The sequence below is a fragment of the Tamandua tetradactyla genome, chromosome 3 (genome assembly GCF_023851605.1).
Source record: "Tamandua tetradactyla isolate mTamTet1 chromosome 3, mTamTet1.pri, whole genome shotgun sequence".
Taxonomy (NCBI): domain Eukaryota; kingdom Metazoa; phylum Chordata; class Mammalia; order Pilosa; family Myrmecophagidae; genus Tamandua; species Tamandua tetradactyla.
Genome location: NC_135329.1, coordinates 20,855,259 through 20,870,442, shown reverse-complemented (window position 1 = coordinate 20,870,442; position 15,184 = coordinate 20,855,259). Strand labels below are relative to the sequence as shown.

Below are 15,184 nucleotides of genomic sequence, written 5' to 3'. Positions count from 1 at the left end.
TTTTTTTTACATTTTTTGGTGTCTTCTTGTATTGATTAATTTGCTACACTTGAAAATTTAATAGGTATATATAATAAATGTATATTTCTAACGTAAAAAATGTAATTTTCTTTTCAAGATTTTTCCTTAAAAAGAGGAGAGAAACAAGATAGTTTTTCAGGAAAAACAAACTAAAATAAACCCTTTTTCTCCCCTTCCCCTACCCTTTCTCTCTCTCTACCCCTTTTTCCCAGGAATGAATCAAAAGGTGGATTGTCTTGTAAAGAATGTAAACTTTTAGTCCAGAATAACGTATTTTTCTCAATGCAGTGGGCTATAAATTCTCTAGTTCCCCTTCCCTAGGGAGGGGAAAGAGGGGCATTGAGGCAAATGTGCAGAACAGCCTGGGGTAGCAGGGTAATGAGTTTTTTCTTTAGTGAAGGAGAAATACAACCAAGCGTTTTGTATTTAGAATGTTGTGTAACATTTTTGAATGGGACATTGGTGTGTTTAGAGATTTCGTTTAAAAACAAACAAAATGATCAAATCTGTACAGTTTATATTGTTTCTGATTTTCTTAAGTTTGCATTAAAAGCATGATAAACAATAATACAGAAAAATCAGTAATCCAACAATTAATTGGCATTTAATGAAATTAAGTAAACCTGTTTAAATGTTAGCCAGTATGTTACAGTAAGAGTTGATGTTTAACTATTAAACGGCATGTTAAGCGTATAATGTCTGTTTTTTAGCTGGTGTGTTCAGTCTAGTTATTAATTGGTGTGTTCCTGCATTTGCATTAGTCAAGTGTTCCTAACTGGTTACTGATTACGGAAATTCCTTTAAAAGGGAAGCTTTGGGCTGTACTGAAAATTGAAAAGATTTTGGTTGCATCTAATAAGAAAATTCTTAAAGAGCCCTATTTGAACTGCTCAGAAATAATTAGGCGCCTAATATAAATACAAATTGGTACTTCTGAAGCAAAAGAAGAAAAAAACCTCTGAGCAGTAAGATTCAAAAACCTTAGTTTTGTAATCATTGTAAACAAACCTGGACATTAGAAAGAAACCGCTCCTGGAATTTCCTTAAGGCAGCAGAAAACTGCCAAAGGTTTGCCTCTGGAAAAAAAAAAGACCCTTTCCAATTGTCCTGGTCACAGATCTTGGTAAAATATATCTAATAATCGGAAATAGTTAAAAGAAGGGCATAGGAACTTTCAAAATTCCATGGTCCTCACCTAAAACTTTAAAGTCCAACAAGCCTGAGAATTTTCTGTCTGTGCAACCTATGCTTGCCCAACCACCTAAGACAGTTATGGGAGAGGGCTAGGCACAGAAAGATATGGCACACAGAAATGTGGTTTGGAATTCTTTTTTACTAGGCCTGGAAATTAGAAATAGTAAGTGTAAAAATGCTATAGAACACGCTATGTTTGCTGATATTATTTTTTGTAATAATACCTTTGCAGTGGTATCTAGTAATCAGATCACTATCAATATATATGAATAGCCTTGGGATAGGAATAACTGAATAAAACCTAATTATCAAATTTCAGTAAGTAAAATGAAAGATCTTCGAGAGACATGGAAAAGTTTTTCCTGAATTTAGGCTTGGGACAAATTAAACAATTGCAGTATTAGATAATCTAGATAAAATGGATAAAATTTCTAGAAACATACAAACTACCTATACTGCTCAAGCATAGGAGACCTCAACATACCAGTAACTAGTAAAGAGATTGAATCAGTAATCAAAACCCTGGGAACAAAGAAAAGCTCAGAACTAGGTGGTTCCACAGCGAAAATGTAACAAACATTCTAAGAATGAACACCAACCCTACTTAAACTCTTCCAAAAAATTGCAGAGGAGGGAACATTCCCTAACTCATTATATGAGGTCAACATCACCCTTGTAACAAAACCAGATAAAGATATAATAAGAAAAGAAAGTTACAGACTAATATCTCTTTAAAATATAGATGCAAAAATCTTCAACAAAATACTAGAAAACCAAATCCAATAGCATAATAAAAGAATTATAAACTTTGATCAAGTGAGATTTATCACAGGCATGCAAGGGTGATTCAATATTAGAAAATCAATTAATATACCACATTAATACAATAGGAAAAAAAAAGATCATCCCAATTGACAAAGAAAGGTATTTAGCAAAACTCAGCACCCTTTTTTTTTTGGACAAAAACATTAAAAAAAAAATCCATCTACAATAGCAACTAAAAGAATCAAATATCTAAGAATAAATTTAACCAGGGATGTAAAGAAATTATACAAAAAAAGCTACAAATCACTACTAAAAGAAGTCAAAGAAGACCTACATAAATGAAAGGATAGTCCATGTTCAAGGAGTGGTAGACTACATATTGTTAAGATGTCAATTACACCAATGTGATTTACAGATACAATGCAATCCCAACCAATATTCCAACTGCCTTCTTTGCAGAAATGGGAAAGCCAATCATCAAATTTGTATGGAAGGGTAAGGGGCCAGAATAGCGAAGACCATCTTGAAAAAGAACGAGGATAGAGGACTCAGACTCCCCAGTTTTAAAACATATTGCAAAGCCACAGTAAACAAAACAGCATGGAACCAGCACAAAGACAGACATATAGACTAATGGAATTGAATTGAAAGTTCAAAAATGAACCCTCACCTATGGCCAACTGATCACTGGCAAGGATGCCAATAGGGAAAGAACAGTCCCTTCAACAAATGGTGCTGGGAAAACTGGATCTCCATATGTAAAAGAATGAAAGTAGACTCCTACTCACAAAATAACTCAAAATGGACCAAAGACCTAAATGTAAAAACCAAAACTAAGAAACTCCTAGAAGAAAAGACAGAGAGCATCTTCAGGACCTTGTTTTATGCAATGGTTTCTTAGACTTCACACCAAAACTTCTGTGCATCAAAGGACTTCACCATGAAAATAAAAAGACAACCTATGGAATGGGAGAAAATATTAGGAAGCCACATATCTTATAAGGGATAAAGAAATCCTAAACCTCAACAACAAAAAGACAACCCAACTTAAAAATAGGCAAAAGACTTTAAACATTTCTCAGAAGATACACAAATGGTAAACAGCACATGAAACATCATTAGCTACTGGGGAAATGCAAACCAAAAACATAATACACCCACTAGAATGGCTGCTATTAAAAAATAAATTAGTGTTGTAAAGGATGGATAGAAAGAGAAACACTTGTAAATTGCTGTGAATGTAAAATGTGCCACTGTGGAAAACAGTTTTGTGGTTCCTCAGAAAGTTAAGTATAGAATTACTATACGACCTGGCTATCCCACTTCTAGGTATGTAACCGATAGAAGTGAAAGCAGGGACTCAAACAGGTATTTGCACACTGATGTTCACAGCACCATTATTCACAAGTGCAAAAAGAAACAACACAAGTGCCCATCTACAAAAGAATGGATAAACAAAATGTGGTATATATACACAACTGAATATTGTTTAGCTAGAAAAAGGAACAAAGTGCTGATACATCAAACAACACGGATGGACCTTGAAGAACATCATATTGAGTGAAATAAGTCAGACACAAAAGGACACTGAAATGAAATAATTTGAATAAGCAAATCCACCAGAATACAGACTACCAGGAACTGGAATGGGGAGGTAATGTTTAATGGGTACAGAATTTCTATTAGGGGTGATGGAAAGGTTTTTGTAAAAGATGGTGGTGATGACAGCACAACACTGTGAATGTAACGAACAGTGAATTATATATTTGAATGTGGGTTTAAGGGAAAATTTTAGGTTTTATAAATATATATTACTAAAAAGTTGTTCTTCCATAAGACTGTGCAACACAGTGCACACTAATGAACTATGGACAAAGTTAATAATATAATAATATTGTTTCATCAATTGTAACAAAGGTACCATTCTAATGCAAAACGTTAATAATAGAGAAAACTGTGAGAGTGCATATATTTAAGAACTTTATTTTCTGCATAATTTTATTTGTAATCCTATTACTTTTTATTAAAAAAAAAAAATTCAACCTCATTTAAAACTATGAAGCTTTGCCAGTCACGAGCAAAAGCATGACCAAGAAAAAGAAACAGTCATAGCCTTTCCTGGAGACAGTGAATCAAAATGACTTCTACTAGATTCTACCTAAGGGAAGGAACATGCTCTAAATTTGCAACAATATATATAGCCTTGAAAAAAGCCAAATACCTTGCAAGTTAATTGATTAACACCAACACACATTTAATGAATGCCTGTCAGAAATCTTCATTTAATTTCCAAAACAGACCTATAAGGTTGTAACTAACGTTATCCTAGGTTTTAAATGAGAAAAAGGATATACAGATAAATTAAGTAATCTGCCCAATCAGACCAATATAGTCCAGCTCCAGAGTCTCTTAATCTTTAACTCTAGGCATATACTGCAGCCCAAATTCTAAAACTGAACTGGTTATGGTTTTTGCAAGACTTGTATAGCTACAGCACCCTAAATAACTTCAATTTTAGCTATGAAAAAATAGGTCTTTTTATTAATTTTAATACATTACTTCAAGTATTACTTAGTTTTACTACATTAAGTAGTAAAAATAATTCCCTAATGTCCACATTTTGACATTCCTGCAAAACAATCTCTCTTAATGTCGTGTAAACTGCTGGAAGAGCTTAAGTACAGAATGAAGTATATGCTGGAGAAGCTTTAGTAGTTTTCATCTCTCTTTAGAAAGCATGAAAAACAAGAGCAGATCACATTAGATACAAATTAGAGGTTAAGGAATTTGTTTGGTTAAAATTAAACTGACATATATAAAAACTAAGCCAATAAATGTTATACTGTAAATGTCATAATTCAAACTAAATAAAAATACTACCAAAAATACTTCACCCTTCATATCTTCACATAGGTCATCTCATTTCACCTTTATAAAATGCTGTAAGGTAGAAATTTAGGCTCTGAGAAAAAAATGATCTGCCCAGGGATGCTTTGTTACTAAATGGCTGGGGTGGGGTTGGAGGGCCAGGATTAGAGCCTTTGCTTTTTTCATTCATTCACTTTTTGCATGGGCAGGCACCAGGAATCGAACCTGGGTCTCCGGCTCACATATAATTTTAAACATGGCGATGATACAGTTCCTAGTACGTGGCCTAGAAAAGAGGTACTAGAACATAGTTTATATACAAACTATAGCTTTTTTCAATGTTAATAAAACTATTTGCAAAGAAAACTGAGCCAAGAAAATGACAACACTACATTTTGTAATCAAGAAATTAAGATTTAACAAATAATTATGATGACTAATTATTATAAAGATGTCTTTTTCTTGGTAACAACCCTATCTTCCCTTGTTTGAATCATAAAATCCCTAAAATCCTTAGACTGGGAGAGACAGATTTCTATACGCCATATGATCTGCTTGGCACACAGCAATAAACTGTCTTTGAAAGTAGGTGTCTCAGGAAGGATCTGGCAGAGAACCCTTCCCTTCTCCCTTCTGATTGCTATCAATTTTATTCCTCAACAGTATTTGCCCAGCCTTCTTCATCATTACCAATGTAGAGAGAGGTATAAGTTTAGAATAAGGCTATCCAAGACATTAATCCGCTCTTCAAAAAAAGTCAAAGCTCATTCACAAATTTCATAAATATTCCTATTTATCAAAATAAAAACCACTCTTCTCTTGAAAATTTCTAAATGAACATGGATCTCTAGGTGGAGGTATGGGATGATCAGAACTTCTAATAACAATGTAGATATATGTTTACATTACGTGCTTAATACACTTTACAGCCAAAACCTCAATCTCCTTCAACTATCAAGTAGGCAATAAATATTATTGGAGTAACATTAAAAATCCAAAATCTACAAAGGTTTTAATAAACACATATTTGTCAGATGACATTCTCTTCTTCCTGCAGGATATGAGATTGTTCAATATACTAACACCATTTATTATATATATATAATTTTTACTAACACCATTTAAATGCTGTGAAATTTTCAAAGAGAAAATCAGAAAGCCACTGCACGATAAGAGACTTAGTCCTATAGCCTCCACCTTATTAACAGAACTAACCTCCAGCGCAATCATATATTGTGCAAGGATAGAAAACATCCACTCCCTGAGCAGTGGGTGCTTGAGGAAGAAAGAGATTCTAGAAAGGGACAAAAGAAAAAAAGGGGGGGGGGGGGGAGTCTGGTTTATTATGTAAGAAACTTAAATTTGGTTGATTTAGGGTTTTTGGAACAATGGAGATTATCGAATTCAAAATGCTCAACATCCAAAAGCTTTACATTTACTACTGAACCTTGCTAAAGGTTTAAAAGAAAATCAAGTTTTCTTTCATTCTGACTTGAGAAATTCAGCAGGCTGAAGATCTCCTAATTTTAAATCTGCATATTTTATTTTCCATTTCTTATTAACAGCCCTATAATCCCAAAATTGTTTTATTTTCCATTTCTTAACAGCCCTATAATCCCAACGTTGTTTTTAAACAGGGTCCAAATACAGTAGAACGGCCAATATTATTTCATTCCTTCATTCAAAAAGCACACATTAAATAACTATCATTACACCGAATATGGTATCACTCTTTAATTAGAAAAAAGTAAGAGGTTAATCAATAAAAAATGAAGAGGTTAATCAAAGCAATTAGAGGTGCTGAATACAAACAAGAATACGGCACAGTAGAAAAGAGATGATATTCAAGTGCAGTTAGTTCTTAGCCTAAGTATGATAATTATTTATGTTTTTCATTATACCTAGACACAGAAGGGGACTCAATTCAAGCAAGTAATCCAACTTCCAATTCTGATTCCATCCATGTTGAGATTCTATTCACTTATTTATTAGAATAAGGGGTTTACATACAAGTTATTCAACAGTTTCGGGACACATTCTTTGTCAGGTACTGTGCGAAGCACTCGGGGTTACCTCTGAGAGTTTCGTTTTAAGCATTATGCTACAATTGTTTTGTCAGGAAGACTCTCATCTGTAGTTCATCTGTCACTGCCTAAGAACACATACACAGAATGTGGAAAGATCATCTCCCTTAAGGGCTTACAACCTTAATCACAGAGTACTGTTTAAACAATGTCATTATTTCAGTCGACACTTTCAGAACTGACTTTGAATGATTGCATGCAAACTGACTACAGGACCTATACAAATTTCTACAAGCGCCATTAACATGTGTAGGTTTTGCCCAAAGAGAAGTATACAAATGCTATTCATAAAAGAGAATTTGTAGTTCTTAAGTATAAATTTGTTGCCAATGACTATATAAGAATGCAACCTCCATCAATTTCCTGAAACATTTACTTCAGTTCACATAATGTCCTTCCCCTCAACAGGCATTCTCTAATGCAAATAAGTCCCAGTGTAAAAGACTGAGCAATCCATAGACTCAAGTGTGCTTTCCTTTTTCCTCATGCTGCAGTGCTATCACGTGACCCACTGACAGATCAGGATGGGATTAGTCAGGCTGGAGAGTGCCCTGACTAAAACCCTTCATCTGAAATTCTTTGTAACCAAAGAGCCACCCACAGAAAGGCACTCTGGCAAATAACCAGTGCAAATGCAGTCTCACCACCTGAGGAAACAACAGGCACTTTCCCAAGTGTATGCATGTATATATACATAAAAGAGCCTACTTCCAGGACTGATCCCAGCTCCCTAAGGAAGCTGTGAAAAGGTCTGATGCTACACAACTATATTCTTCAGTAATGAGGAACCATTTATTTCCACTTAAACCTAGTTTATTAAGGCCTTTTTATAAACACAACAGCACTCAAACATACACATACATAACATGGACAAAGCTGCTTGGCTTTCCCAAGATAACTCTGCACTCAACCAAGTTTGGTTAACTGGTCACTAAATGAAGAGGGAACGAAAAGGACCTACTGAGAATTAGGAACCTGGATTTTTAGTCCCTGCTCAGCCACTAATCAGGTGTCTAAAGCCTGGCAAGTCCTACCCCTCCCAGAACCTTTGGGTTCTCACCTGTAAAACGAGAGGAAGGTTGGACTAAATGACCTGCAGGGTACTTTTCAGCTCTAGCGTTCTCTGATACCTAGGTATCCTCCTGTGGAGTAAGCAGCCCCTCTACTAAATAAGAAGCTACATTTCCCTCTGGCTGAGGGCTTGACCTCCATCCACGAAAGGCCTGACCACGTCAGCGATGGCATTACACCGTCCGCCCTGGGCAGGAGCCTCACGACCGGCCCTGAGGTCCTCAGTAGGGGGAGGGGGTGGAAAAGGGCGTTTCCTCGACCCCCAGATACCCAAATGAGGTCAGGGGAAGATTAAGACTGAAGTGACAAGAAGTGGCCCTCAAAGACATGAAGCAAGTGCTTGAGAATGCTATAGCCTAGGAAAGTTGGAGGGGGTCAAGCAACAGCCAGGAGACCCCCAACCCAGGAAAAAGGACCCATTGGCGCTCTTGCCTTCAGCTCACCTATGTCACGGAAATGTAGGGTACACGCAAATCTTCTAAAGAGAGAAATATGTGGGTTAGGCTTGGAAGGGAGCAACAGAGAAAAATAAATGGATACACACACCGCTGGCTAAGCAGGTGAGTAGGAGCAAGAGGCAGGGCTAATGAGCAGACAGGATTCTTTTTGCTCTCTGATACTCACTGAGGCGAGGCTGGGAGAGGTAATTCCGGCTAACTGCCAGCGCCTGCTCCCGAGTTCCCACCATGGGCCCACTGGTGGGCACGGGTAACTCGGGTGCAGCCCCGTTCACGATCCCCCGCATCGCCCGCAGCGCCATCTTGTCTCCTCCGTCCCGACTGGCCCCGCAGCAGCGATGCGCAGGCGCAGATATAGCTGGGGCCGCCCGCGCACCCGGCTCCGCCCATACGCTCTGCGGCGCACCGTCTCGCCCCGCCCCCTTCGCGGCGGACCGGCTCCATCCTCGTGACTCGGCCTCTCAGTGGGCGGGGCCGAGCCTTAGCGCCGGCGAAAGGAGCTGACCAGCGTGCTGGGAGGGAGGGCTCGCGGGGCCAGGGAGCGGGAAGCAGAAGAGAAAAAGGGACCTAAAGAGAAAGGCACGATTAAAGGGAGCAAAAGGATAAACAGGAAAAAAGGGACATAAATAAGGGGGAGGGAAGGTAAGCACATACCGTCACGTACAACTGATGTCCACTGTAAAGTGCCGTTTCATATCATTCAAACTCAGGGAACTCAAGCGATAAAACCATTTTCTTTGAAAACCTGAAGAAATGTAAAAAACATTCCAGTGATTAGCACGTGGAACTAAGTCCCATCAGTTGCGGTTCTTAATTCACTTTACTATCTTCCCGCCCAATTCATTCATTCTTTTATTCATTCAACAAATGGTGATAGTGATGTGAAAGTCAAAAGGGGACACATTTAAAAACTAATTAAGGGTAGAATTAATAAAGAATGATAGCTGGCTGTGGGGGATAACAGCCCTGGCTTGGGCCCTAAATGATAGAATCGATTGTGCTAGGGTAGGGAATATGGAAGGAAGAGAGGAATTTTGTTGGAGCTGGGGGAAGGAAGGAGATAAGCGATTCCATTTTGAGATCTGCATAGTTAGGTTTCCCATGGAATATTCAGACTGAGATTGCCATTTGGTTATACAGGTAAATGTCCCTATATATCCAAATATCCCAGGAGGAGATATATGGGCTGAACTGAGATAAAGACTTGTGATTTTTTTCATCGTGTTGATAATACAGGGATAAGTCAAACAAACTAGAAAATGTATAATATAAAGACGAAATGCTAGCCACCAACTTTTAAGGGATCGCCAAGATTAGGGGATGGGAAGGGAAGAATATTCTGCAATTAAAAATGAGAAGTAATGATCTTAAATTTGGAGGGAAAACAGAGCATATGTCCTAGAAACCAAAAGAAAAGAAAGTTTCAAGGAGGGACTATTTATATACCAACAGTTGAAGAGATGGCAAATAATAGTATGACTGGAAGTATCCATTATCTTTGGCCCTTAGGAGATCATTTGATATAATTGGGCAACAGAAGCCTGATGGAGAAAATGGATGTTAAGTGAATTGCACAGTGCCTTCCCAGAGTAGCACAAAAATTCTAATGCTCATTTATTCCCTTTTTATAGTCTCAAAAAAAATGACTAGGAGGAGAAGAATGAGAAAGCAGAGATAGCAAGTGGAAAGCATTATTCTAAGAACAGGGGTTATAAAAGTAAGGGGAAAATCTACCAACTTAAAGAGGCGTGGATTCACTATTTAACATAGCTAAAAGCTTTGGACCAAAGAGCCAATAAAAGGAAGATGTGGAAACTATCTAAAGGGATATGATGGAATATTAGTTGGCTATTAAAATAGATGTTTACAAATAGCTTTCAAAACATGTGAATGCTTATGCTTTAATTTGCATGGAAATAGGGAAACAGTGTATTATGTATACAGTGTGATACAAATTATGTGAACATTTTGGCAAGAAAATTGGAAGAAGATCTTCTGAAATATTAGAGTTTGCCTCTGGGCAGTAGGACCATGGGTAATTTTTGTTTATTCTTTATAGTTTCTCTATGCTTTTCACATTTCCTCAGTGAATGTGTATAATCAGAATTTTTTCCATATATTTTAAAAAAAAAATACACAGAAGAGGGTCTAACTGATGTCCCAGAGGAAATGGAGTGTAAGAGTTTAGGACAGGAGATTAACCTGAGTTAGGACAAGGGAATCATGGAATAAAAAGAAAGGCTGGAAGCAAGAATTTTCCTCATCAAAGGCCACACCCCATCCTTAGTTCCCCTCCCCTCCCCAACTTTTTCCCCCATATTTTATCTGTTGACATTCAATTAGGTGAACAATAAATTTTTTATGCAGGGGGAAATTTTAGGGTTTGAAACAAATATGTAATGGTGGTATATTACAAATGAAAGAGACATACACAGTTTCAAAAGTCTATTTTAGGTGCATCTTATTTTGATGCTGTTTCACTTTGCTAAAGTTGCTGGAATGCAATGTACCAGAAATGGGTTGGCTTTAATAAAGGAAATTTATTAAGTTGCAAGTTTACAGTTCTAGGACCATAAAAATATCTAAGGCATCAGAAGAAAGATATCTTAACTCAAGATTAAGATCGATGGGTTCAGAACACCTCTGTCAGCTGGGAAAGCAAGTGGCTGGCATCTGCTGGTCTTTTGACTTCTGGTTTCAGACAGCTACCCTGGGGGGCATTTACTTTGTGCATCTCCAAACATCTGGGTGTCATGTTGGCTTTCTCTCTTCTGTCTCTACTGAGGTTCTCCAAAATCTTTGTTAAGCACATTCCACCCTCTGGACTCCCCAAAAAACATGTTTCTAAAATACATTCACTCCATCTCACTATCACAAAAGCCTTAAACCATTTTAATAACAATACGAATGCAATACAAAGTCCAAAACAGCACAAAATCTCATCAAAGTCAGTTATAGGCATGGTCTAAGGCAAGAAATTCGCCTCTGGCTCTGGACATGTGAAACTCAAGACAAGTTATCTGATGCCAATATACAAAGGAGGAACGGGGGTCGCTGGACCAAAATTGTTCTAAAAGTCTGCAGGGAAAATTCCATTGGATTTCAGAGTCTGAGAGTCATTTATGCCAGGGGCTTTAGAAAGCAGCAGTCTCACCCTTTCCAAGGACCTACACAGCAGTTTTGCTCTCTCTTCAAATGCTGGGGTGAGTTACAACACTGGTGCTTGTTGGGGGGGACCACCTTTATCTTGGCTCCACCCTTTCCAAACTTAAGGATAGCACCCAGCATCTCTACTATTTTTGAGGCATATATGCTCCACCCCTCCAGAACAGTGGGGTGGCAGCCAGGATTCCCCCAATCCCCAGTTTACGCACTCCACCCTCTCCAAGGCCTGAGGCACCACAACTCTTCCTGAGCAATGAAGCAGAAGGCCACCCTCTGCTTGTGGGACAAACTCATCCTCTCCATGTGTATGAGTGGGTCTGTTTGCCTGACCCAAGACTTCCCGGCTCCAGAATTTAGCTTTCATGGTTCTGACTCTGAAGTCATTTTTCCTTCAATTTGTCCCTTTTCTGTCCCTTTTAGTCTAGACTAGCAGTGGTTCTGTTTATACAAATCCCACAACCCTCTTGTTGGTTTTCTGTGCAGTACACTGGGATCATAACCATCAGACAATAGGACTTTCCACAAATCCTTTCTGGATGCCTGCATCTCAAATCCTCACTTGCCCTGTGTGTTGGTTTGAAAGGATTTATGTACCCTAGAAAATTCATGTTTTAATCCTAATCCGACTTTATACAGGCAGCTGTTTCTTCTAATCCCTTTTCAGTACTGCATATTGGAAATTTTAATTAGCTTGTCTCCATGAAGATGTAACTCAATCAGTGTGGGTATCAGTGTGGGATGTGTCTCCACCCATTCCAGGTGGGTCTTGATTGGTTTTACTGGAATCCTTTAAAAGAAGAAGTACTTTGGAAAAAGCTAGAGAACAACAGGAGAGAAAGCCATGAGATTCTGAGAGAGCAGAGAATGCCACAGAACCATGAAACAGAGTCCATCAGCTAGCGACCTTTGGAGCTAAAGAAGGAAAACACCTCCCAGGGAGATTCATGAAGCAGGAATCCAGGACAGAAGGTTAGCAGACTGTTGCCATATTTGCCAAGTGCCTTCCCCATTGAAAGAGAAATGCTGAATGTCATCAGTCTTCTTGAACCAAGGTATCTTTCCTTGGATGTCTTAGATTGGACATTTCTATAGACTTGCTTTAATTGGGACATTTCCACAGCCTAAAAACTGTTAACTTGCAACTTATTAAATTTCCTTTCTTAAAAACATTCCATTTCTGGTATATTGCATTCCGGCTGTTAACAAACGAGAACAGATTTTGGTACCAGAAGTGGGGTGGTGCTGCAATTTGAAAATATCAAATATGTTGGAACAATTTTTTAAATAGATATGGGGAAGATTTTAGAAGTTGTAAGAAGCTTGATAGAGAAGGCCCAGAGTGCCTTGAAGAGACTGTTGATAGAAGTGTGGACTCTAAAGACACTTCTAATAAAGCCTTAGACAGAAATGAGGCATGTGTTACATCCTGCAATGACCGACTGCTTCCATGTTTTGATAAATCTTCATGTGGGACCCTGTTCTAGTTTGCTAGCTGCCAGAATGCAATACACCAGGAACAAAATGGCTTTTATAAAAGGCAATTTAATAAGTTGCTAGTTTACAATTCTAAGGCTGAGAAAATGTTCTGATTAAAACAAGGCTTTAAAAATGTCCAAATTAAGGCACCAAGAAGAGGTTACCTTCACTCAAGAAAGGCCAATGAGTTCAGCATTTCTCTCTCAACTGGGAAGGCATGTGGCGAACGTGGTGATAGTCTGCTAGCTTTCTCTCCCATCTTCTTGCTTCATGAACCTCCTCCAGGGGAGTTCTCCTTCTTTTACTCCAAAGGTCATTGGCTGGTGAACTCTGTGGTTCTCTCAGCCTTGTGACTCTGCTCAGCTCTGCTGTGGCTTTCTCATGGCTCTAAGAAGGGACTCTCTCCAAAATGTTTCCTCTTTTAAAGGATTAATGGGTGGAGTTACAACTCCATGGAAGTTATCTGATCAAAAGTTACAACCCACAATTGGATGGGTCACATCTCCATGAGAACAATCAAGTTTCCAACCTATAGTACTAAATAGGGATTAGAGGAAACCGTTTCTCTCACAAGACTGATTAAGATTAAAACATGGCTTTTCTAGGATACATAAATCCTTTCAAACTGGCACAGGCCCTATTCACTGGGGTCTCATTTTCTGAAAGCCCAGAATTTTCCAGAACACCATTTCTTTTTTCTTTGTATGCAAGAGTTCAGTTCTCAACTTGTCTCTTTTCTTTCACATTTTACTATAAGCTCCAAGGAGCAGCCAGACTGCATTTTACACACTTAGTTTGGAAATTTCTTCTGCTACATATCCAAGTTCATCACTCTCAAATTCTGCCTTCCATCCACAAAGAATGCTTTCCTCCAGTTTGCAATGACACGTCATCATTTCTGTCTAAAGCCTTATCAGAAGTATCCTTAGAGTCCACATTTCTACCAACAGTCTCTCCAAAACATTTTAGGCCTTCTCTATCAAGCTCCTTGCAACTCTTCCAAAATCTTCCCCTTATCCATTTAAAAATATGTTTGGTACTTGTAAACTATGGCAGCACCCCACTTCTCTGGTACAGAAATCTATATAAGTTGTTAAGCTGCTGGAATGCAATATACCAGAAATGGAGCAGCTTTTAAAAAGCGAATTTGATAAAGTTCAAGTTTACAATTCTGAGCCTACAAAATGTACAAAAGAAGACACCAGATTAATTCAAGAGAGCTCAATGGGTCTGGAACACCTTTGTCAGCTAGGAAGGATGTGGCTGGCATCTGCTGGTCCTTGTTCCCAATTCCATTGCTTCTAGCTTCTGATGTCAGTAGTTTCCTCGCTAAGAATCTGTGGGCGTTCACTTAGCTACTTTGTGACAAAACTACATCTTTTAACTTAGCATCTACTGGGGCCCGAGATTTCTTCTTCTCAGGTTCTTGGCTATTTCTGTGAGTCTTTGCTTTGTACCCAGGCTATTTCTGTCTCAACTCCCAAACATCTACATAGGCTCTGTTGCTTCCATCAGTTCTAAGCTTTCTCCAAAATGTTTCTCCTTTTAAAAGACTCTAGTAAACGAATCAAGACCCACTCTGAATGGGTGGGGTCACATCTCTTTCTAAACAAAAGGTCACACCCGTAATAGGGCACACCACATCTCTGCAGAGATAATCTAATAAAAAGTTTCTACCCTACAGTATTGAATCAGGATTGAAAGAAACAGCTGTCTCACAAGATTGGATCAGAATTAAAACTTGGCTTTTATATGGTACATAATAGCATCAAACCAGCAGAGGGAATATTCTGGAAGAATCATGAGTCTTGGTAGAAAAGGCCTAGATTCTTTGTAGAGACCATTGGTAGAAATCTGGATGCTAAGTGGACTTTCAATGAGGCCTTAGGCAGAAATGATGAATGTGTCATTGCAAACTGGGAAAAAGGCCATCCCTGTTTTAAAGTGGCAAAGCATTTGGCAAATTTGGTCCTGATGTCATATGGAAGGTTGAATTTGAAAATGAAAAGCCTGAATATTTAACTGAGGAAATTTTCAAACTAAATGTGGAAAATGCAGCCTAATTTCTCCTTGCAGCTTATA

The 15,184-nt window shown here is 38.2% G+C and overlaps 1 protein-coding gene across 1 annotated transcript in view; it reads right to left on the bottom strand.

Moving 5' to 3' along the window:
• Positions 1–8,808, bottom strand: part of ATP6V1B2 (ATPase H+ transporting V1 subunit B2) — a 33,292-nt gene extending 24,484 nt beyond the window's left edge. The window contains exon 1 of the mRNA XM_077152688.1: positions 8,628–8,808. Coding sequence (XP_077008803.1) covers positions 8,628–8,763 — 136 coding nt within the window. The 5' untranslated portion in view covers positions 8,764–8,808. The remainder of the gene's footprint in view (positions 1–8,627) is intronic.
• Between the last annotated feature and the right edge of the window lie 6,376 nt (positions 8,809–15,184).